Here is a 25,270-nt window from a genome sequence, read left to right as displayed (position 1 = left end):
CTACTTTTTTAACTTTTTTCCTCGTCTTGAAATCTTAAATATTTTGATGCAAAAATCCAACAGGGCTCCCCCAAATACCTCAAGCTCCAGTAACTCCGTCCCAAAATTCCATGTCTTATGGCTGTCGGCTACCTCCTATCGACACAAAGTCTTTCCCTGGCGATTATCTTTGCTGGCCGACTTTCCGGGACCTTTTCACGGCAATAAACATGGCCAATCCCAGTCTAACGCTCGTTGAAAAATGATTCCACTTAAATTCAAAAACAAGTGGCAAAGCTCATTTCATAGTTTCGAGATCTCCACTCACCAATGATGGCTTTCGCTCAGCCTAGAAAAACATAACTGAGCGTTTCGAAAATAAGCGATTGCAGGTGAACAGTCACCTGAAAACACTTTTCAATGTGCAATCCATAGCACAGGAGTCGGGAGCAGCCTTAAAGGAACTTCAACGCTCTTTTCAAGGTTGCTTAACTTTCTTAAAATTTTCCGGTGCTAATATTGAGAATTGGGACCCTATCCTGGTTTATATGTGCTCGACAAAACTACCAAAGCTCACCCTCACCCCCTCAATCCATCCAAAATAAAGCCGAAATTCCTACGTGGCTTGAGCTTGATACCTATTTGACGGAGCGCCATCGAACTCTTGAGGCCGTCGATAGCTTCCGATCTGCCAATTTCCTCCACGTCCAGTCCAAAGACACAAATCAAGTCGCAGAATTTCCAAAAATAAATTCCTTCAACACAAGGTTAGTTCCGATACCCAAAGGCTGCGATCTGTGTTCGAAGAAGAACCACCACGGGCGTATATGTCCACGCTTCCTACAAATGAAGGTAGACGATCGCCTAGCCGATATCCAAAGGTGGCAGTTATGCTCAAATTGCTTTGCAAGCAGCCATCAATTGCCCAAGCGCTCACAACTGTCTCACTTGCTAAGATCGGCATCACACATTGCTTCATCGAAACAGCGGCCCTACTACTCCGCCGGCTCCATCCGACCCTCCAAGGCCAGTATCCGCCTCAGTTCCACACACCATTTCGTCCTATTCAGCGCAAGTTTCCGTACAAAAAGTCCCTCCTAAGAATACTCCATCCGAATATTGGGTTCCATACCCCGCCTTGGATGGCAGACGTACTCGAGGTATTAAATCCTACCAATGCCGAGTCTGCCAAAAGATCCATCCTCTACGGGAGTGCCACCACTTTCTACGGCTAAGCCCCAGGAATCGGCTCCAGGAAGTACATATCCAGAAGTAGTGCTCCAATTGCTTAGCTCACAATCATTCAAAGGACTCCTGCCGCCGTGGTCATCACTGCCACAAGTGTGGAAAGGGCCACCACACTTTCCTACATACGGACGACCGGTCTTCACTTCCAACATATTCCTGAGCCTACTATCTTGCTACGGGTGTCCTTGCAAGGATGGGGAGAATGTTTACGTCAAAAGGGCGTTTAATTTCAGGAGACAGTGCAGAGCGGTAGTTGTATCAAGATGTCTACATTTCGCGCGCTAGCACTGCCGTCCGCTCTCCCTCTCCATCTCTCCCCTAAATCTCCGCTCCGCTTTGGAGCGCTTAAGTTAAGTTAGGCTTAACTAGTTCTTATTTCCAAGTGTACCAATAAACACATATGCACGTCGCGTAAAAAACCCCAAAAGTATCCCCGTGTTTTTTGGATACCCTTCGTTCTTGGGACTTCATCTATTTCAGCGATCAAGCCACCCCGCCAATTTTTGGACAAAGACGGAAAACTTGCCGTGAATGGTTTTTATAATCTGCATCGGGAACTATAATAGAGATTCAAGCAAACTAAAAGTCCTACAATACACTAAGTGCCTTATCAACTTTGAAGTTCACCGCTCTGGTGTCCAATACAGCGATTTCACTACAGATGGATGTATTTGGCACATCACAGATGTATATACAGCATCAACGCTCCATTTTGAGTGTTTGGATAATGTCGAAGACAAAGACTTCTTTGAAGTCCATGCCGACATGACCTCAAGTTGGATTAATCTCCTCTTTAACAAAAAAAGGACGTATATAAAGCCAATCTTTGGAAAATAAGTTTTGCTTAAAACAAATAAGTTTGTTATCACTAAAACGATTTGAGTACAAAAACTGGCTTCACTGATTTGCAGATATACTTCTGTAAGGCGAAATCCGTTGCTCAAAAGTGAACGATAGTGAACGTGTGTGTCAACAAAAGAAGGACTCTGTTTTCGGTGTTATAAGCACCATAAATGTCAATGCCAAAAACTAAAAGATTATTTTTGTTTTGGTAAACTTAGTAAAATACAGGTTAATAGTTGTTACCTTTGGTGCAGATGCCTTTCCTGAAACGTCCTCACAGTCCTCCAGGCCTGACTGCGAATTTTTGCGGGCAACTATCACGTTTTTCGTAGCGATCGACTAGCTCGCCCTGAAATGCGAGTTCTAATCGCCCTAAAATCATTTCCCCTTATTGAGTTTGATGTTTATGAGTATAAAGCATAATACTTTATATTCATACTGTTATTATTACTTACTCTTATGTTTCGCCCTGGTTTGATATTAATGTATACCAGCAACACTACGCGCAAATTCAGTCCATTCAAGCTTTCCTTCTTTCCTAAAGTTCTTGATATGAATGTTTGGACTTAGAAAAAGAGAAAAAATCTTGTTTTCAATGAAATTGATACACTATTTGAAGCATTTAAGAAATAGATTTTTTATTCGAAGTAGACAAATTTATTTAGTGTTAGATACATAACTACCGTTACAGATTGCTGTCCAGCTTTTTTTTAATTTTCAATATTTGCCAAATGTCAATTTTTCTCTTTTTATCTTTAATTGAAAATAAAAAAGTATTTAAAACTATTTTTTGTATACTTTTAAAGTTTTTTTTTAACATTCTTGATATTTGTAAGTTTTAGATGTGCCTCTTTGTGATTTCAGCTGCTAGAGGCAAAAAAGGTTAAGAGCACATGGTTTCAGAAATTGTATATATGTCGTCACTGACGAAGTTCTTTCTAGATACGGGCGTAATGTATGTACCTATTATACCTATTATAAACAAGCATATTAATATAAAAACTAAAAATATTTTAAATTGTACCTTTAAAAATGTGCGCTCCACAAATGTGGGCACCCTGCTGAAGTACACTTGCGCTGACCAAGAATATCTAGAATCTATATTCTTAATCCTAACTTTCAAGCTCTTTCAGTATTTGTTCAGAGTATTTGAAGGGAGTCTAATGTATCTCTACTTCGTCAAATGTGAATTTATTTATTTCTCCGTTTCTCGTCTATCTGTCAGCATCACCAAGACGTCCCCATACATGAGTACTTTGATAGGTTGTGTTGCAAGATAAGCTTAAACTTCGTACGGAAAAGAATGTTCTTTGTTCGCTTCTCTCAAATTAAACATATGTCTCGCGCAATGTGCGCCGCTTTCAAATAACAGTATAATGCTTTGCAGTTCCTTTAGATTGTTAAAGTGCAGTCTGTGAACCTTTGAATTGATACTTTTATATTTAACGCTATCCATTAGCTTTGCAATAATATAGGACAACCATAGGATATTTGCTTTTGGGGAAAATAATGACCAGTTGTTCCTATAAAAGAAAATAACAATTATAATTATTATAACAGGATAGAAGATAACTTCGGTAAGCCGAATGAAATTAAAACTAGAAAAGGAAGCTAACTTTTGCAAGACGAAGTTTCTATACCCTTGCAGGACGTTCCAGTGGTATCATTGCACTATGGGGAATTTGACCACTTTTTGTGGCACTAATTAATAACTTAAAACCAAGAAACACTTGTTATACCCTTGCAGAGGGTATATTGATTTCAGTCAGAAGTTTGCAACGCAGTGAAGGAGACGTTTTCGACCCCATAAAGTATATATATTTTTGATCAGCATGACTAGTCGAGTCGATCTAGCCATGTCCGTCTGTCCGTCTGTCCGTCTGTTTCTACGCAAACTAGTCTCTCAGTTTTAAAGCTATCGGGCTTTTGAATTTTGAATTAAATTTTATCGAAATCGGACGACTATATCATATAGCTGCCATAGGAACGATCGGAAAATTGGTGGAAAAATAATAGGAAACAAATTATAGCTTCGGTGTTTTTCAACATATAACCTCCAACGCTTGGAAATAAAATTTTTTAATTAGTTCTGAATTTCGAATTTAATTTTATCAAAATCGGACGACTATATCATATAGCTGCCATAGGACCGATCGGAAAATTGATGGGAAAATAATATGAAACAAATTATAGCTTCGGTGTTTCCTAACATATAACCTCCTACGCTTGGAAATAACATTTTATAATTAGTTCTGAATTTCGAATTTAATTTTATCAAAATTGGACGACTATATCATATAGCTGTCATAGGAACGATCGGAAAATTGGTAGGAAAATAATATGAAACAGATTATAGCTTTTTTTTTGTTTTTGACATATTATCTTATACTATGGGGAATATCATTTTTGGTGTTTTTAAATTTAATAATTATAGCTGCAAGGGTATATAAGCTTCGGCTTGCCGAAGCTAACTTCCTTTCTTGTTTTTTTTCGAATTAAGTATATAAAATTTAAAGGAATTAAAAAAAGAAAGAATGGTCGTGGTCCCACTATTTAAAAGAATAAAGTTTCTTTTTGTTAATCAAATAAAATACTTTTTTTTATTAATTTTCTTTATATGAAAAGACCAATCTAAATTTAAAACAAGGAAGAACGCTATAGTCGAGTACCTCGACTATCAGATACCCGTTACTCAGCTAAAGGGACCAAAGGGAAATGGAGATATGCAAGCAGCAACGCGCGATTGAAATGGGCCACCTACCGGCGGTAGACAGATTTAAGTACATTTCAGTTAAACAATTTTATCTAGCATGAAAATTGTTGGCGCCACAGTTTTGGGCGGTTTGTGGGCGCTAGAGTGGACGTGGCATATTCGCGTAACATACTTGCGCTGCGTACAAGGCTACGGAATCTAAATCTGAGATCCCGATTCTCTATCTTTAAGAGTTTCCGAGATATCCACGTTCATATATACGATTTTTTGAAGTTTGGGGGCGGTTTGTGGGCGATAAAGTGGGCGTGGCAAACTTTTTTTGGGTCAATCGATAGGTATTGATGAGAACAATACATTTCAGTTAAAATCTTTATTCTAGCATCAAAACTGTCAGAGCCACAGTTTTGGGCGGTTTGTGGGCGTTAGAGTGGCGTGGCACTCTGCTGAAACAAACTTGCGCTGCGTAAGAAGCTCAGGAATCTGCACGCCAAATCTCAATAGCCTAGCTCTTACAGTTTCCGAGATCTCAGCGTTCATCCGGACGGACGGACAGACGGACATGGCTAGATCGACTCGGCTAGTGATCCTGATCAAGAATATATATACTTTATGGGGAGCCGCTCACTTCCCGGGGAGCCAACAAGCAGGTCATCCACCTGAAAGAGGAGCAGGAGAGGGAATCGAAATAGATCCACTCCTATCAGACCGCAACATGAAATGGTCCATTCATAGTTTCAAACCATACAAATCACCGGGACCGGACGGAATAACACCGGCTCACATCCAGCAAGCAGGACAAATAGCCATTAACTGGTTGAAAAAAATCTTCCGATCCATCCTGGCGGTAGGAGAACTACCAACAGCATGGCAAGAAACAAAGGTGGTTTTCATTCCCAAGGCAGGGAAGGCCACTCACACCACAGCAAAGGATTTTAGGCCAATAAGCCTAACATCATTCCTGCTTAAGAGCTTTGAAAGAATGATAAGCCTACACATAAGGGCCACCGTAAACCCGACACAAATATCAGAAGCACAACACGCTTACACCAAAGGTAAGTCAACCGAATCGGCGCTACACTTGGTGGTAAACAGCATCGAGAAATCACTCAACATCAAGGAATATACACTGATCGCCTTCCTGGATATAGAGGGAGCCTTCAATAACGTGCTTCCCACCGCTATAACAGAATCTCTCACAGAACTAGGGGTTGAGCCGCCAATGGTGAGGCTAATCCATAAATTGCTGATAAGCAGAATGGTCACAGCCACACTAGGGACCTCAACCCAGACTAGACTAGTGAACAGAGGCACCCCGCAAGGAGGTGTACTATCACCCCTCTTGTGGAATATCGCAGTAAATAAACTACTGCGGATTCTGGAGGGATGAGGTTGTAAGGTCGTGGCATACGCAGACGACGTCACCATCATCTTTAATGGAAAATATCCACAAACACTTTGCGATCTTATGACCGCTAAACTTAAAATGCTATCGGAATGGACGATAGCGAACGGACTCGGGGTAAATCCCTCGAAAACAGAACTTGTTCTATTTACAAATAGGTACAAAATTCCACAACTTAACCCACCCATTTTAAGCAATTGTAATCTCTCCTTTAGCGATCACGCCAAGTACTTGGGGTTAGTACTAGATAAACGCCTCAAATGGGGCTTAAACAACCAAGAGAGAACCAAAAAAGCGACCATTGCACTTTACTCCTGTAAAAAAGCAATCGGGCTAAGATGGGGCATGTCCCCAAGAATAGTTAACTGGATATACACAGCGGTAGTCCAGCCAATCCTACTGTACGGAGTGGCTCTGTGGTGGACCGCCTTACACAAACAATGCATACTGACTCCTCTAAACAAAGTACAGCGAATGGCGGCTTTGTGTATTAGTGGAGCCCTTCGAACCACCCCGAATGAAGCGCTGAATGCGATCTTGAACCTCCCTAGCCTGGACTTAGCAGGCATGGAAAGGGCCAAATCGGCAGCTATTCGACTGAGGGACACAGGGCAATGGAAAGCCCAATTATATGGCCATGCTAAAATTCTCCAGCATGATAAATCGATTCCGAAAATCACGGATCTATGCAAATCTATTGAATATAGTCACACACCCTTTGAGGCCCTGATTCCTGATAGAGAAGAATGGAAACAGGGCCGACCGGGCACGACGGACGCAATCTGTTTCTATACAGATGGCTCCAAATTAGAAGGACACGTCGGCGGAGGTGTATACTCCGAACAATTAGATATCAGGAAGTCATTCAGGCTCCCGGACCACTGTAGCGTCTTTCAGGCGGAGGTCCACGCTATAAAAGAAGCACTAACCTGTTTAAGGAACCTTAGCCTCCAGAGAGGACACCTAAACATATATAGTGACAGCCAAGCGGCTATAAAATCGATCTACTCGACAAACACCAACTCCCGTACAATAGCAGACTGTCGCAGATCTCTCCACGAGATGGCTAATCAGTTTACTATCAGCCAAATATGGGTTCGGCGTCACCGGGACATCGTAGGCAACTGCATAGCGGACGAATTAGCCAGGCAGGGCACCACCAAGCCTCTCCTACCAGGAGAGGAAAATGTCGGTATGCCCATGGCTACTTGCAAGCTAAACATAAAAAACCACTTCAACACACTAGCCAACACCCATTGGCAAAACGCACCACAGTGTCGCATCTCTCACCAGACATGGCCTGTGATAAACAACAAAAAAACCTCGGAGTTACTCAAGCTCAGCCGCACAGAGTGTGGCATGCTGATCCGAGCTCTTACAGGCCACTGGCTTGTTGGCGCGCAAGCCGGCAGGTTAAAAGCCCCGCAAAATGATTTCTGCAGAAGCTGTAGGGATGAGGAAGAAGTGGAAACGGTAGAACACCTTCTCTGCTTCTGCCCAGCCCTATGCAGACTCAGACTGAAACACTTAGGAAGCCCCTTAATCGACGATCTTACCGAAATATCGGAGATTAATCTCAAAAGCATAAGTGCCTTTATTAAATCTTCCGGGTGGAAGACATGCTGATCAGCTTAACACAAGCTGAAACTACTAGAAACGGGACCCTAGAGAAGGAAGAAACGAGATCATGCGGTATCACAACGGACCCATTGAGGTCTAAGTGTGTCGGACTATAGTCCGACAGCCGCCCTAACCTAACCTAACCTAACCTACACTAAGACCCATTTAAATCCAGTAAATTGTCAGAGCACCATGTTGAAAATTATTTAAATCGGATTATAAGTTGGACTGGCAAGAAGTATCCTTGTACTGCAGGCATAATTTAACATCATCTTCGTACATTGGTACTCGAGAATGAGTTATAACTAAGGAAAGATCATTTATAAATAAAGTAAAAAGTAGCGGCCCCAGGTGGCTCTCTTGTGGGACACTGGAGGTAACGTGGAGTAGACAAGAAAGAGTATTTTAAAAAAGTACCCTGTGTTTTTTGCAGATTAAGTAACTAAAGATTTATCTTTAAAGATCAATAATAAGTCGAGATTTTTAACCAGAAGAACGTGATTTATAGAGTCAAATGTTTTACTAAAGTCAGTGTTCGCAATATTCTAAAAGGTTAGTGGTTGTTGATTTACGTTTTATAAACCCGCGTCGACACGGAGATATAACTGACCTACCGATGTGCTGCAAATGGGGAGTAATAATATTTTCAAAGAGCTTTGAGATCGCTTATAATTTAGAGATATTTGCTTTCTCTTTCCAGGTCATCGATGATTTAATACAAAAAAATAACAACCAGTTCGTTATAATTTCTAAAATATTCAAAGAAACAAAATCTTTACTTGACGAATTTAAAACAGCCTTTGAAGATCAAGAATTTCCGTTTAAATACGCCCTTATGGATTGAATGGACACCATTACACTAGCAAAATTTGATGTATTTAATACTTCAATTCTAAACAATGAAGACGTACAAGAAATTTATAAACATGAACCAAAACCTGCCCGGCTGGCGGGCGTCGGATGCTCCGATCTGCTTGGTAGCTGTAGGGGAGAAAACACACGCTGCGCGGGCACTTGACCGAAAAGTAATTACGCACAAAAGTTAACTTGTAAAGTAGGCGGGGGTGCGACCGCGGTTTATTCACTTTGAACTCCAAAATCGAACTACTCAAGTCTAAGCTCGGCTCTGCGCTCCAAAGCGCAGCGGAGACTTTACGGAGGGGAGCTGGGAACAGCGCAGGAGAGCGGGAGCGCGAGAGAGCGGGAGAGCGAGAGAGCGGTGCAGCTGGATAGCGGGGCCGGTCCAGATTCGCCGGACAGTGGGCATGAACATTCCGCCCCCCTTGCAATCGCTAGCGTGTAGAAACCTCGTAGTCTCCGAGAATATCTGGAGTGTAGAAACCTCGTAGACTCCGAGAACATCCGGAGTGTAGAAAACCGCGTTGACGCCGAGAATATCCGGAGTGTAGAAACCTAGTAGATTCCGAGAACATCCGGAGTGTAGAATCCTCGGAGTCTCCGAGAATATCTGGAGTGTAGAAGCCTCGTAGACTCCGAGAACAACCGGAGTGTGAAACCTAGTAGACTCCGAGAATATCCGGAGTGTAGAAAACCGCGTAGACGCCGAGAATATCCGGAGTGTAGAAACCTAGTAGATTCCGAGAATCTCTTTTTATCTTTAATTGAAAATAAAAAAGTATTTAAAACTATTTTTTGTATACTTTTAAAGTTTTTTTTTAACATTCTTGATATTTGTAAGTTTTAGATGTGCCTCTTTGTGATTTCAGCTGCTAGAGGCAAAAAAGGCTAAGAGCACATGGTTTCAGAAATTGTATATATGTCGCCACTGACGAAGTTCTTTTTAGATACGGCCGTAATGTGTTTACCTATTATACCTATTATACCTATTATAAACTAGCATATTAATATAAAAATTAAAAATATTTTAAATTGTACCTTTAAAAATGTGCGCTCCACAAATTTTGGCACCCTGCTGAAGTACACTTGCGCTGACCAAGAATATCTGGAATCTATATTCTTAATCCTAACTTTCAAGCTCTTTCAGTATTTGTTCAGAGTATTTGAAGGGAGTCTAATGTTTCTCTACTTCGTCAAATGTGAATTTATTTAATGCTCCGTTTCTCGTCTATCTGTCAGCATCATCAAGACTTCCCCATACATGAGTACTTTGATAGTTCGTGTTGCAAGAAAAGCTTAAACTTCGTACGGAAAAGAATGTTCCTTGTTCGCTTCTCTCAAATTAAACATATCTATTAGCTTTGCAATAACCGAAGTAGACACTTGCAGGACGATCGCGTCGCGGCAATATGGTAACGATGGTTACTGTAATGCCGGACCACAGGCGATGCCGGAACTGCGATGAGGTTGAGCTAACGTGGTTAGCTGCTAGTTGAGATAGTGTATTACGAGCCCTATTCCTAGAGGTAGGAAGTAGAACCGCGGAGTTATGAGGTGTGTTGATAACTGATTCATATACTACTTGGAACACGGAAGTTTAGTGTAATAATTAGTGAAGTAAGCTAAATTCTAAAGTAGGTCACGGAATTATGATTATGGTAGCAGTTGCGTAGTTGGCTCGGCTGACACCGCAAATGTGCTGACTGCATTGGCGGGTCAGCGTATCGTTGTGACGTTGAGATGGTGAGTTAGTGAGACCATAATATGCTGACCAGCAATTCTCATCCGCAGTGAGTGCTAATGAGCGCCTGGTACTGTTCCCATCTTGGCTACTGCTTGATTTGTTGGGTGTGGTCATGTTGAGTACCTTTGGGTACGAACAAAGGCTTTGAAGGAAGTCAAGACGCTGGATGACAAAGCGTATCCTATGAAGCTGGATGAGCTAGGGTTTCCAGGGCGGGTGGATGTAGTGAACTTAACGGGTCTTCTCACCAGTCAGAGGTTCAGCTTTTGGTAGGAAGGGGGTTGCTGAAGTGTGATCCTTTGTTGGTAAAGGATCACGTCGGGGTCACCAATGTTTGTGCCTAACCGAAGTAGACAAATGCAGGACGATCGCGTCGCGGCAATGGTAACGATGGTTACTGCAATGCCGGTCCACAGGCGATGCTGAACTGCGATGAGGTTGAGCTAACGTGGTTAGCTGCTAGTTGAGATAGTGTATTACGAGCCCTATTCCTAGAGGTAGGAAGTAGAACCACGGAGTTATGAGGTGTGTTGATAACTGATTTATTCTTCATTTGTACATTATTATATACTACTTGGAACACGGAAGTTTAGTGTAATGATTAGTGAAGTAAGCTATATTCTAAAGTAGGCCAGGGAATTCTGATTATGGTAGCAGTTTGCGTAGTTGGCTTGGCTGACACTGCAAAATGTGCTGACTGCATTGGCGAGTCAGTGTGGCGTTGAGTCGGTGAAACGGTGAGTTAGTGAGACATATGTATAACATGCTGTTCAGCAATTCTCATCTGCAGTGAGTACTACTGAGCGCCTGGTACTGTTCTCAACTTGGCTACTGCTTGATTTGTTGGGTGTGGTCATGTTGAGTACCTTTGGGTACGAACAACCACTTTTTGTGGCACTAATTAATAACTTAAAACCAAGAAACACTTGTTTTTTTCGAATTAAGTATATAAATTTTAAAGGAATTAAATAAAGAAAGAATGGTCGTGGTCCCACTTTTAAAAAGTATAGAATTTTTTTTTGTTAATCAAATAAAATAATTTTTTTATTAATTTTCTTTTTATGAAAAGACCAATCTAAATTTAAACAAGGAAGAACGCTATAGTCGAGTACCTCGACTATCAGATACCCGTTACTCAGCTAAAGGGACCAAAGGAAAATAGAGATATGCAAGCAGCAAAGCGAGATTGAAATGCGCCACCTACCGGCGGTAGACAGATTTAAGCGATGTGGGCGTTAGAGTGGGCGTGGCAAAGTTTTTTTTGGATCAATCGATAGGTATTGACGAGACCAATACATTTCATTTTTATTCTAGCATCAAAACTGAAGGAGCCACAGTTTTTGGCGGTTTGTGGGCTTTAGAGTGGGCGTGGCACTCTACTGAAGCAAACTTGCGCTGCGTAAGAAGCTCAGGAATCTGCACGCCAAATCTTAATAGCCTAGCTCTCATAGTTTCCGAGATCTCAGCGTTCATCCGGACAGACGGACAGACGGACATGGCTAGATCGACTCGGCTAGTAATCCTCATAAAGAATATATATTCTTTATGGGGTCGGAAACGCTTCCTTCTGCCTGTTACATACTTTCCGACGAATCTAGTATACCCTTTTACTCTACGAGTAACGGGTATAAAAATATTGGCGTTTTTTATTTCCCATTTTTTAGGTGAAATTTAAAAAAATGGGCCCAACAAAACACCAAATTGTTTCTTTAACTTATTCTATCCAATGAGCCCTCACTCAGCGTGAAAGTTGGATATTGAGGATTGACTCGACAAAAAGAAATTACCTTACACTAAGACCCATTCAAATCCAGTAAATTGTCAGAGCACCATGTTGAAAATTATTTAAATCGGATAATAAGTTGGACTGGCCAGAAGTATCCTTGTACTGCAGGCATAATTTAACATCATCTTCGTACATTGGTACACGAGAATAAGTTATAAATAAGGAAAGATCATTTATAAATAAAGAAAAAAGTAGCGGCCCCAGGTGGCTCCCTTGTGGGACACTGGAGGTAACGTGGAGTAGACAAGAAAGAGTATTTTTAAAAAGTACTCTGTGTTTTTTGCAATTTAAGTAACTAAATATTTATCTTTAAAGATCAATAATAGGTTGAGATTTTTAGCCAGAAGAACGTGATTTACAGAGTCAAATGTTTTACTAAAGTCAGTGTTCGCAAATGAAGTAAGTTCTAAAAGGTTAGTCGTTGTTGACTTACGTTTTAGAAACCCGCGTCGACACGGAGATATAACTGACCTACCGATGTGCTGCAAATGGGGAGTAATAATATTTTTAAAGAGCTTTGAGATCGCTTATAATTTAGAGATATTTGCTTTCTCTTTCCAGATCATGATAATTTCAGAACATTTCAAATTAAAATACAAAATAATAACAACCAGTTCGTTATAATTTCTAAAATATTCAAAGAAAAAAATCTTTATTTGACGTATTTAAAACAGCCTTTGAAGATCAAGAATTTCCATTTAAATACGCCCTTATGGATTGAATGGACACAATTACACTAGAAAAATTTGATGTATTTAATACTTCAGTTCTAAACAATGAAGACGTACAAGAAATTTATAAACATGAACAAAAACCTGCAATTATAACTGACCTAATGGATATATCTAAATTTAAAGTCGCTTTGCACCAAGATCTTATTATACTATATGTACGTCGGGGGGGTAGCGGGGTACGTCGGCGCTGGTAGAATGGCGTGGGAGGCGACGGCGGTAAACTGGCGGCGTCGGCGGGACTGGTGAACGCGCTGGGCTTCGGCGTAGGGCTACTGGTGCGGCTGGCGGGCGTCGGATGCTGCGATCTGCTTGGTAGCTGTAGGGGAGAAAACACACGCTGCGCGAAGTGCCCCTTGACCGAAAAGTAATTACGCACAAAAGTTAACTTGTGAAGTAGGCGGGGGTGCGACCGCGGCTTATTCACTTTGAACTCCAAAATCGAACTACTCAAGTCTAAGCTCCGCTCTGCGCTCCAAAGCGCAGCGAAGACTTCACGGAGGAGAGCTGGGAACAGCGCAGGAGAGCGGGAGCGCGAGAGAGCGAGAGAGCGGTGCAGCTGGATAGCGGGGCCGGTCCAGATTCGCCGGACAGTGGGCCTGAACATTCCGCCCCCCTTGCAATCGCTAGCGTTGCAAATAAAAGGAAACGGAATTTCGGCCAGTCGCCTACGCCTTAAGCCTGCGTACAGGCGCCGGAGAGGATCCACCTCGTCGACCATGTGGAAGCCCGGCTGTATCACCTTCGGGTAGACGTCCGCGCCCAGGATCAATGAAATAGTGTCTGGCCGGTGGAAACGCTCATCCGCGAGCGGTAGCTCCTTAAATCTTTGGACGACGCTCTCACTGAGCGCACGGCTGGGGGTGCGGATGCGCACGTTCGGCTCGATCTTGAGGACCACCTCCAGCTTGATGGCCTCGTCGACCTTCGAGTGAATCGTCGCCGTGCAGTTGCTCTCATCGCCCACGTTTGTTGTCGGCAACCGAAACGCGGCGGCCAAGGATGCATCGATGGAGCTTGTCGGGGTGCACGGATCGATGAGTGCGGCGGTGTCGAACGTCTTCTCCCCGGTCTCGACGATCACCAAAGCAGTCGGGAGAACATTGACGCTATGACGCTGGAGAAGTGCCGCAAGCGACGGAGCTGGTGTCGAGGATGCTGAGCGCGGTGGAGGGGCAAGCGTTTGGCGAGTTGGCGGATCTTGCTGGCGCGAACGCTGTGGAGGAGCGGGCTGTTGCTTGGAGCCGGCCTTTGCCGGGAAACAAGTTCGTCCATGTGGAGCAGCGTGTGATGGTTCCGATTGCACGTTCTGCACCGGTCACCGCTACGACAGATCCCAGTGGAGTGCTCGTGTGCGAGACAGTTCGCGCAGTACTTGTTTATAAGAACTGCCGCAGCCGCTTCTCTGCGCTTAGCTTTAGGAACCTCTGACACTTCCGAAGAGGATGGATTCCGCGGCAGACTCGGCATCGGTAGGACTGAGTACCTCTCGTACGTCTGCTATCCAATGCCTGAGCGCTACGTGGACGGGGAGCCATTTTCCTGTTTAAAGTGTGGATAAGGAAAAATAAACAGGGCTGATTAACAATGACGTGGATAATGGCTACGGACTTAGGTGTGTAAGAAACGCGGCTCGTTACGAGGTAGTTTTGGACGGCTCTTTTAGAAGAACCACATTGGTCACTGGACGTTTTACAATGCCGCGTGTCGTACGAATGTCGACTACACGGACATTGCCATCGACTCCGGGAAAAACGGAGTCTATTCTTCCGAGTCACCACTCATTTGAGGGCAAATTGTCATCCTTAATGACGACCAGATCGCCGACACGCAGATTTTCTGTGGGGACTTGCCACTTGTTGCGCTTGTGGAGCTCCATAAGGTACTCATCCTTCCATCGAGTGCGGAAATGTTGATGGAGAGACTTTAAGTGCTGCCACCGGTTCAGAATGGACTTGGATTCGCCCTTTACTTCAGGTTCCACTATGGATAGAAGAGGTCCACCAACAAGAAAGTGCCTGGTGTCAACGCTAAGAGATCAGTTGGATCCTCGGACATGGGAGATAGCGGTCTGGAATTCAGACAAGCTTCGATTCTCGCTAGGAGGGTAGACAGCTCTTCAAAGGTGTACTTCCGTGTAGCGGTGGACTTGTAAAACAAGGTCTTGGAGATCTTGAGACCAGCTTCCCATAGGCCTCCCATATGGGATGCCCCAGGAGGAATGAATTGCCAGGTGAGCTGCTGATGACTATACGCATCGGTCACAGACTCCTTAACGGCTTGCAGGAGGTCTCTGAAAAGCACGGTGGAGGCGCCGACGAAGGTCTTTCCATTGTCGGACTGGACTTGGCGAGGACACCCTCTTCTAGAGACAAAACGAGCGAAAGCGGCAAAAAACTTTTCAGTCGTTAAGTCGGATGTAGGCTCTAGGCTTTGTAGAAAAGCAAACGAAAACCAACACATACCCTTTCGTAATGAGACAAGCTCTTCCGGTATAATTTTTTATATCAAACGGGCCGGCGTAGTCCATCCCTGTGTACGTGAACGGACGGGAAAAAGACACTCGCTCTTTTGGAAGACTTTCCACCATCTGGACTTACAATCTCGTTTTGTGGATAACGCAGACCTTGCAGGAGTTAACCACTGCCTTCACCAAGTTCTTTATTCTCGGAACCCAGTATCTGGACCGAGTGAGACGCACCACTAGCTGGTTACCACCATGTAACGAAATGAGATGCGTGAATTTTACCAGAAGCCGCGAGAGTGCACATTCGTACGGCAGGATTATCGGATGTCGTTCATCATACCGCAAACTGTCGCAGGCCGTTACGCGGCTGCATGCCCTTATTACCACTTTCTTATCTAGAAAGGGGTTCAGGGAGAGAATCGAACTTGCCGCGGGCGCAGGACGCTTCTGACTCAAGCAGCGGTATTCTTCAAAAAAATACCTGCGCTGAGTGCAAATTGTCCTGAGTTTTTCCGCGGCGGCAAGGTCCTGGGCCTCTAGACGGACCCCGGAAAGCGGTGATCGTCTTCGACATCGTTGGACAAATCGATGGACATACGCCAGGACCCGCAAAACTCTATCTAAATTGGAAAAGCGATCTAATAAATCTTCTGTCGGCATAGACGCCACATGGACTTTAACGGCACGCTTTTCGATCTCAGTCACCGGCAGGTCGGTTCCCTGGCTGGGCCAATGATCGCGTGGACGTTGCAGCCAAGTGGGTCCATGCCACCAAAGCGGGTTATCCACCAGCTCTTGAAGGGGAACTCCTCGACTAGCCAAATCAGCTGGATTATGTTCGGATTGAACGTGCGACCAATTGGCCGCCTCAGTGGACTCGGTGATCTTCGTCACCCTGTTGGCAACGAACGTTGTCAAATGGCACGCTGGTTTGGCTAACCATGCTAGCACAATCGTGGAATCGGTCCAAAAATGGAATTTTGAGGTCAGCCTCGGCATATTAGGAAGAATGGCTTCGGCCATCTCGGACAAAAGGAGAGCCCCACATAACTCCAGCCTGGGAAGGGACACCATTTTGACTGGCGCCACACGCGTCTTGGCCGTGAGCAAGTGCACCATCGTCTTGTGGCCCACTTCTACGCGCACATAGATCGCAGCACCGTATGCCTTTTCGACGACACACGTCGAAAAGTTGTGAAAGCAGAGAGTGCGGACGCGTTCTAAAATCGCTCCGTTTATTCCTTGAAGTTTTCAGCTTAAAACCAGAAGCGCAGCCGGCCATCCGGCGTGGAGCACTCGGGACACGCACCTGGACATCAGCTGGTGGACGGGAGGCCGTGGACGACATCCAGAAGCAGCTTTGGAATCTATCCCCAACAGGTTTGGCGGCCAGGCAGGGGCCGGTCGTAGATGAGGGAGGGGAGGCATCTCTGCCTCTTATTACATTCCACTCGTTGTTTGTTTAGAAGTTGCCAAATTTTTTCACTCGCGCTTTCTATTTTTGCAAACACTAAATCAGTGGTGGGAAGCGCTTGCGCGACCAGCTGATCGTAGTGTGCGAAAGGGGCTGCGGGTGCTATAGCAGCAAGCGTCGGACAGGGTGCAGGCCAAGCACATAAATAAGTGCGTGCCGTAGCACGTAGGGAATTTTGGGTGGCTCTTTAACAAAAAATTTAGAAAATAAAAACCATAAGCCTTATTACTAAGACTTATCCCTTTTATTAAATAATTCATAAAAATATTAAAGTCCGATCGGAAAACAGCAGATACTGCGGGTAAAGATCCAAGCTTACTGCAGTACCATCGAACTCCCCAGGCGGGGAAATGGCGGGCAGGGGATCGGGGGCACAACACCCTGGCGCTAGCCTAGGGGTTGGGCCAACCAATAGTGGAGGCACGCCGCCAAACAAAGGCCTGGCGGCGCCGGCTAATGCCGACGGCTTCCACACGCCTTTGTCCAGTCTACCTGACTGGGCCAACACGGGAGCTGACCCTTTTAAAAAAAGCAGTGTAATGGCGAGATCGCCAGAAAAAGGGGTGGAGTGCAGTGGCAGGCAGCCTGGCACCCCCCCAGCAGGAGATAAAAGCAGCCCAAAAGCTGCAGATGAGGAGCAGGGGGATATGCTGAAGCAGCTGACGGGCCTGGGATCAAAGGCCAGGGAGCTGAAGAAGCTAATGGAAGGAAAGCGTTCCATTACTAACCCCATGAGGGATATAGTCGACGAAATCGACTATCTCCAGAGGGAAGTCCTGTCGGCTGTGCAATGCATAGTCGAAGAACAGGAAAAAGCTAAGGAGATAGCAAAAAAAACCTGCGCAGAAGTGCTCGCGAGCGGCACCAGCAAGCGACCCAGGGGTCAAGAAACTGGGATGACGCTAGCGGTACCAGCGAAAAAGGCGATGCATAAGGCACCGGCAAGTGATGCCAGTCAAGGTGTAAAGAAAGGGAAACATGCTGGGACAGTTAGCACCAGCAAGCCCCAAAAACCCGGGAAGAAGCCAGAGGAGTGGACACAGGTGAAGCAGAAGGTCCGGAAGCCCAAGGTGCGACCGCCACGGAACGACGCGATAGTCATCGCAGCCTCTGCTGGAGGGTCCTATGCCGACATCCTTAAAAAGGTTAAGGCTGAACCGCAGCTTAAGGAGCTAGGACAAGCAGTACAGGCCGTTAGGCGAACAGCAAAGGGGGAACTCCTAGTGATTCTAAACAAGGTCTCTGACCCTAAAACCGTAGAGCTTCAGACCACAATGAAGGCTGTCCTGGGCAACAATGTCGACGTCAGAGCGCTGACTGAGACAATGCTGATCGAGGTAAAAGACATCGATGAGACCACCGACAAAGCAGACATCTTATGCGCGGTTCAATCACAATTTGATGTGGAACTGCCAGAGTCCGCGGTGGTAAACCTAAGGGTGGCATACGGAGGCACCCAAACCGCCACACTAAGAGTTATGCCCGACATAGGGAGGCGACTCTTGGAAAAGGGCAAAATAAGGCTGGGATGGACCTGGTGTAGAGTCCGCCCAAAGCTAACACCTAAAAGGTGTTTTAAATGTATGGAGTTTAACCATGTAGCAGGGAATTGCAGGGTCCAGGAGGACTGCTCAAAATGCTGCTACAACTGTGGCGCAAAGGAGCACCAAGCCAGAGGCTGCAAAGCAAAGGCCTGCTGCATGCTATGCAAACGCAAAAAGGAGAAAGATTGCGATCACCCAACAATGAGTGGGAAATGCCCGTACTTCAGGAGGGCTATGCAAGGGCTTAGGGGTAAATGAAGTTCCTTCAGATTAACCTAAACCATTGCGAGGTTGCCCAATCGTTGCTAGAGCAAAATGTCATCGAGAAAAACGTAGACATGGCACTCATAAGCGAGCAATACAGGAATAAAAATTCCGGAGAATGGGTAACAAATAATAGCAAGAAATCGGCAATATGGAGCTGCGGTAATCCAAGGCGACAGATTAGCAAGAAAAAATGCGGAAATTGCTTCGCTAGGGCCCAAGTGAATGGTATAGCTTTCTATAGCTGTTACCTGCCGCCAAGCCTTAGCCTCCCCCAGGCAACATCTGCGCTCGAAGAGATTGCAGAAGACGCCCGGGAAAATCGCCCCGCCGTAATTGCCGGGGACTTTAATGCCTGGGCTACGGAATGGGGCTCCCCCCGAACCAACGCGAGGGGAAAGGCGCTACTTGAGAGCTTCGCCGCACTTGACCTAGTGCTGCTGAACTCTGGAACAAAACCGACTTTTTCAAGAGCCGGCACCAGTTCTATCATTGACCTCACATTTGTGAACACTGGATTGGCCTCGGGCTCCAGCTGGGAGGTTAGTGACACCTACACGGGTAGTGACCATGCAGCAATAATCTGCACGATAAATTCTAGAAGTGGCCCACCACGAGTCCCTAAGACCGTGCCAGGGTACAAAATAGAAACGCTAGACGTGGAGATGGTACAGATGTTGTTCGAGGACCTCTCCACAAGCGGCTCAGCTGAAGAAAGGGCAAACCACATCGCAGAGTACACCAAGGTAGCCTGTGATGCATCTATGCAGAGGAGAGGGAAAAACCCATCAAGAAGAAGACCTGCATACTGGTGGAACCAATCCATTGCGGAAGCCAGGAAAGACTGCCACAGGGCAAGACGCGCATACCAACGCTCAAGAGGAAGGCCCGAATTTGAGGCACTCCAAATATACTTCAGGGAAAAGAGACGAGCCCTGGAAAAAACTATAAAAGAGAGCAAACGCAGGTGCTTTAACAATATCTGCGAGGAAATAGACTCCAACCCATGGGGTTTCGCATATAAACTCGTCACAAAACGGCTGCGGGTATTTAGTCGGCCATCACCGACATGCCCAGTCAGCCTAAAAAGGATCGTGGAAACACTATTCCCAGAGCAAGAAGGTATGGCGCGGACCTCACTGATCGTGAACAGGGCGAGCATAAAGCTCACAAGTGCCGAAGAAGTCCTCCAGGTATTGAAGACAATACTGGACGACAAGGCACCGGGACCAGATGGAGTCCCGAATAAAGTTCTCAAAATTGCCATAAAAGCAAACACTAAAGAGTACGTTGACATGTATAACGCATGGCTAACGGAAGGTGTGTTCCCTAGCCGCTGGAAAACACAGCGGCTGGTACTCATACCAAAGGGGGAAAAACCCGCGGAGGAGCCTTCTTCGTATAGGCCACTCTGCATGCTGGACACGGTGGGTAAAATTCTCGAAAGAATAATCCACTCCCGGCTAGAAGGTGCCCTTGCCGAAACCAACGGCCTCTCAGAGATGCAGTATGGTTTTCGGAAGGGGCTATCCACCATCGACGCCGTCGGTAAACTGTGTGAAATCGCAGATAAAGCCATTGAGGGGAAAAGGTGGTTGTACGGCACTAAGCAGTACTGCTTAGCGGCAACGTTGGATGTAAAAAACGCTTTCAACTCCGCCAGCTGGCACCACACACTAAATGCACTGAGCAACTTAAATGTACCAGTGTATATACAGAGAGTAATAGCGAGCTACTTTGAAGGCCGCCTGCTCCTGTACGATACTGATTCCGGGCAATCGACCCACAGGGTCACCGGGGGAGTTCCCCAAGGATCAGTCCTAGGCCCTTTGTTATGGAATATCATGTACGATGGGATACTTAGGATCACGATGCCCGAAGGGGCACGACTCATTGGATTCGCGGATGACGTGGCCATAGTGGTTACGGCAAAGAAACTCCCAGATGCGGAAGGAATCTGCAATGAAGCGGGGAAACGAGCAAGCGCATGGCTCGACTCCAAGGGACTCGCCTTGGCAGCGCACAAGACTGAAGCAGTCCTGATAAGTAGCAGGCAGAAAGTGGAGGCAGCTACTATCAAAATTGGAGAAGCCACAATTACATCGCGTCCAAGCCTAAAATACTTGGGCGTCATGATCGACCACCGGCTTTCTTTCAAAGAACATCTAGCGTACGCTAGTGGCAAGGCAAGTAGGACCGCGGCCGCGATATCGCGAATTATGGCGAACACTCGGGGACCAAGGCAACCAGGACGTAGATTACTGGTTAGTGCTGTCACATCGACGCTGATGTACGCTGCTCCCATATGGGCTCGAGCCACAAAAAATGGAAGTTATATGCAAGACGGCGACTCCGTGCAGAGATTGTGTGCACTACGGGTATGCTGTGCGTTCCGCACGGTATCCCATGACGCGGCGCTGGTAATATCGGGAGGCATACCGATTGATCTGCTGGCAGTGGAATCAGCTAACATCCGCGCGGGCAGCACAGGGGTCGCAACTGCAGAATCCATACGGAAAAGGTGCAGAGAACTCACCATTGCTAAGTGGCAAGAGAGGTGGGTAAATAGTAGCAAAGGACGATGGACGTATAAGCTTATCCCAGAACTGCAGAGATGGCTGGGACGGAAGCATGGACATGTGGACTACTACTTAACGCAACTGTTGACGGACATGGATGCTTTAAATACTATCTGAATAGGTTTAAGCATGAACGTTATCCGCACTGCCCACTCTGCGAGTCGGATAATGAAGACGCAGAACACGTGTTTTTTGTCTGTCCGAGATTCGAAAATGAACGAAGAGATCTGAGCATAAGGGTTGGGAGGACGCCAGCCGCTTGTAACCTGGTGGACATTATGCTCGAATCAGAAGTAAATTGGTCTGCGGTATGCAACATGGCCACAATAGTACCCAAAAAACTGCGCATCGCAGAAAGACTGCGAAATTCCAATAGGATAGAATCCTAGAGAGCCCTAAGGGCATTCCCCCCCCGGCGAAGTAATACCTAACGGCAGTACCGCCGGGGAAGCGGGGAGGGGGTGGAGTTTTTACTGGGTTAGAGTCCCAGACTTCGGCAAGCTAGTTCAGCTCCGAGTTGGCTTTCGATGCTTTAAACCACCACTAACACAAAAAAAAAAAAAAAAACCGTATGCCTTTTGCGAGGCGTCACAGAATCCGTGATGCTCTACGCGGAACTCTGGACGGAAGGAAACCCATCTGGGTATTCTGACCTGGTCTAGGACCGAATAGCTCTGGAGAAAGCTGTTCCACCTTTGGCACAGCTCAATTGGAAGTTTATCGTCCCAGCCTAGATCCTGAAGCCAAATCTCTTGCATAAAGATTTTGGCACACACAACAAATGGAGCGAGCCAGCCTGCTGGATCAAACAGCTTGGCAATTTGGGAAAGGACTTGGCGTTTCGTGTGGGAAATTTCCGTTGCTAAGTCTGGTGGGACGAAAAAGAACTCATCGGACGTCGCCTTCCATCGTACGCCGAGAGTTTTGGCTGTGCTCTCAGTGTCGATCTCGAGGAAGTCGGTTGTCAGAAGATGATCGCTTTGGATATGAGCTAATATTTCTTTGTGATTGGAGGTCCATTTTCTCAATGGAAACCCCGCGGAATCTAGAGCACTTTGTAGCACGCGAACAATGAACTTAGCGTCCTAGGCGGAGTCAGCTCCCGAAAGGACATCGTCTACATACATATGATTTCGAATGACGTTGCTCGCTCTTGGATGGCTGAGCTGCACGTCAGTTGCCAGCTGTTGCAGGTCTCGAATGGCCAGGAATGGCGCGCAATTGACTCCAAAAGTTACCGTCTGTAATTCGAAATTTCGAATGTGCCCCTCGCTGTTGCGGAATAAGATGCGCTGGAACGGGGAATGCTTCGGATCTACCCATATCTGCCGATACATTTTCTCGATATCGGCACTGTAGGACTGTATCGGACTGTAAGACTGGGCCAGCATGAAGGATATCATTTAAACTGACCCCATTCTCTGAAGGGCTGGAGGCATTGAAAACCACACGTAACTTGGTGGTTGTACTTTCCGGCTTGAGCACGGCATGATGCGGAAGGTAATAACTGCCAGAATTATGGGTAGGACGGACTTCTTTCATGTGATGGAGGTCGAGATACTCTTGAATCACGGAGTCGTATTTGGCTTTCAGCTGACTGTCCCTCTTTAGGCGTTGCTCGGTTCTTAGGAACTGCGACAACGCGGAGGATCTGGAGTGACCGAGGGCGGATTTTACGTTTTGGGGATCACGAAACGGAAGACTTACGACATACCTGCCGTTATCGTCTCTCGTAGTCGTTCGGAGAAAATTTTCCTCACATGTCAAATCGGAAGATTTTGTCACTTTTACGGGCAGATCCTCCACCTTCCAAAATTTGGTGAAAAGCCTATCCAGGGACGTGTCAACCGTGTGGGAGATTCGTGTGGAAAAAACGGAAATCTGATTTTCCCTTGGAGCAGGAACGGGACCTGTTAGGATCCACCCGAAAATGGTTTCTTGACCGAGGAGAGAGCCACAAATGTTCGGCCGGGTGCCGCTTAGGAGAACGGATGGCAGTACGTCGGCCCCTACCAGAATATCTATCTGTGCGCTCTCGTAGAACTTTGATCCGCTAGTGGCAGTTCGGGAAGATCTCGTAGAAACTGTTGCGGAATCGGACAAGATGGAAGGTTTCCAGCTAATTGAGGAAGAACATAGGCCGTCGTGCTTATTTGCAAGCCAGGCCTGGTCGGAGAACGGATGGTAAACTGACAGGGCTTTTTGGATTCAGCGGATACTGTCTGGTTTAAGCCTGATACTTGGGCTCGGATTACCTGGTGAGGCAACTTTATTAATTTGAACAGCCGCTCAGAAATAAAGGTTGCCTCTGATCCTGAATCTATCAAGGCACGAGGTTTAAAATTCGACCCCAGGTGACATATGTCAATTATGGCGGTGCCCAGCAAGACGGATCTATACCCCGTCGCGAAGTAATTTTGGACTGTAGAGTCCGTGGACCGGGAAGCGGTGGCAACTGGTGTACTTTGTCTTGATCTGGGTCTTGGGGAGGGATTCGAAGGCGATTGGGAGGAGTTGCCTCTGTGTAGTAAGGTGTGATGGCGGCCGCAGCTGATGCCCTCACTGCTTTCTCTTTATATATGCCGACCGCTCGTCGACCGTCATCTGGAGAAATCGTGCACATGTGCGGACAGGATGGTTTTCCTTCTTACAAAGGTAACATCCTTTGGGCTTGGGTGCTACCCTTGTCTCGTAAGAATTTATTCTTCGAGGCACTGCAGTGGGGGCGGAGGTTTTTGGCAGATATTGACTCGAGCCTGACGGCCGTACGTCGTCTATGGCTTCTAAGGTCCGGTACGCTCCGTAAGGAAGGCGTTCAGCTCCAGCCACGTCGGAATCTCGGCCTTGTTGTGCAGGGACTGTTCCCACAAGGATAGCGTGAGCTTCGGAAGTTTGGAGGAGCACATGTACACTAAGAGACAATCCCAATTTTCAATTTCGGACATTTCTAAAGCCGTGAGGCAACCCTTGATAGCTGTATAGCTGACCCAGATTCCTGATTAACGGACTGCACACCGAAAAGTATTTTTAATTGGCTATTTACTGACAACCGCTTGTTTTCGAAACGCTCAGTTAGGTTAGCCCAAGCTGAGCGAAAGCCATCGTTAGTAAGGGGGGACACTATCGACACTATCGTGTGTGCATCGCCACTTATTTTGGCATTCAGGTGAAACAGTTTTTCGACTGGCGTCAGCCTTGGATTGTTTATATATATGGCCCTAAACAGATCCCTAAAGGTCTGCCACCGCAGATAATCTCCGGTGAAAACCTCGGTATCGCACGGAGGCAGCCGACAGCCAGAGGAAATGTAAGTCTGGGTAGGAACAGCTTGAACTCGGGGAGCCTGGGCTATCATATCCGCGATCTGAGCCCCACATCTCTCGTAACGGATTAGCAGTAGCCGTATTTAGCTTTGAGAATTGGCAAACTATCAGCAGCACTGTCTCCGGCTTCTGCTATGCACCCGGTGCATTCATCGTATTCTACCTTGATGCGGTCCCATAACGCTCGTTTTTCTTCGCGTTGGATGTTCAGCATGGACAGAGTAGGAGGGATCGGCGAAGGAGTGTTTGTTCTCGATTCAAACTCACTAAGCCGATCTGAGACCTCAATGAATTTACTTAGAGCAATTTGGGAAGGTGTCAGTGCCATTTTGACGTTTCCGCGGGTGACCCTATTTCGGGGCGACGAGGACTTAGCGGTTAGTTCGGATGTGGGCGGATCTACGGCTATGACTGGAACTACGGCAGATGGAATAGACAACTTGTTGTTATCACTTCCAACGGACATTTAAAACAGATGACCTTTTTTGGGTCAGAATCTGCTCGCCCTTGTTTATGTCGAATAAATAGGAAACCTGGCCCACTTCTGAAACAGTGGAACGAGGTGTCGACAAAAAAAGTAGTGGATCGGAGAAATAGAAAATTGGAGCAAGTACCGACCTGGTTTACTTTGCGGAATTAAAACCCAATGATACGGATTAGGAACGGCGAGTAAGGTGTTCGAATATCACCCGTTG

At 46.0% G+C, this 25,270-nt stretch overlaps 1 protein-coding gene across 2 annotated transcripts in view; it reads right to left on the bottom strand.

The window, feature by feature from the left end:
- Positions 1–2,892: 2,892 nt before the first annotated feature.
- The window catches only part of LOC119559610 (putative serine/threonine-protein kinase haspin homolog), a 126,545-nt gene continuing 104,167 nt past the window's right edge, over positions 2,893–25,270 (bottom strand). Inside the window, exons 5-6 of one of the 2 annotated variants that reach the window (XM_037872639.1) lie at positions 3,095–3,593; positions 2,893–3,042 (exon numbers count right to left, since the gene is read on the bottom strand). In XM_037872639.1, coding sequence (XP_037728567.1) covers positions 3,353–3,593 — 241 coding nt within the window. In that variant the 3' untranslated portion in view covers positions 2,893–3,042; positions 3,095–3,352. Of the gene's footprint in view, positions 3,594–25,270 lie in introns of both variants that reach the window. The other variant, XM_037872638.1, reaches the window with a different exon arrangement.

This window comes from Drosophila subpulchrella, unplaced genomic scaffold (assembly GCF_014743375.2).
Source record: "Drosophila subpulchrella strain 33 F10 #4 breed RU33 unplaced genomic scaffold, RU_Dsub_v1.1 Primary Assembly Seq26, whole genome shotgun sequence".
NCBI lineage: Eukaryota > Metazoa > Arthropoda > Insecta > Diptera > Drosophilidae > Drosophila > Drosophila subpulchrella.
This window is presented reverse-complemented; position numbering and strand designations above follow the sequence as displayed.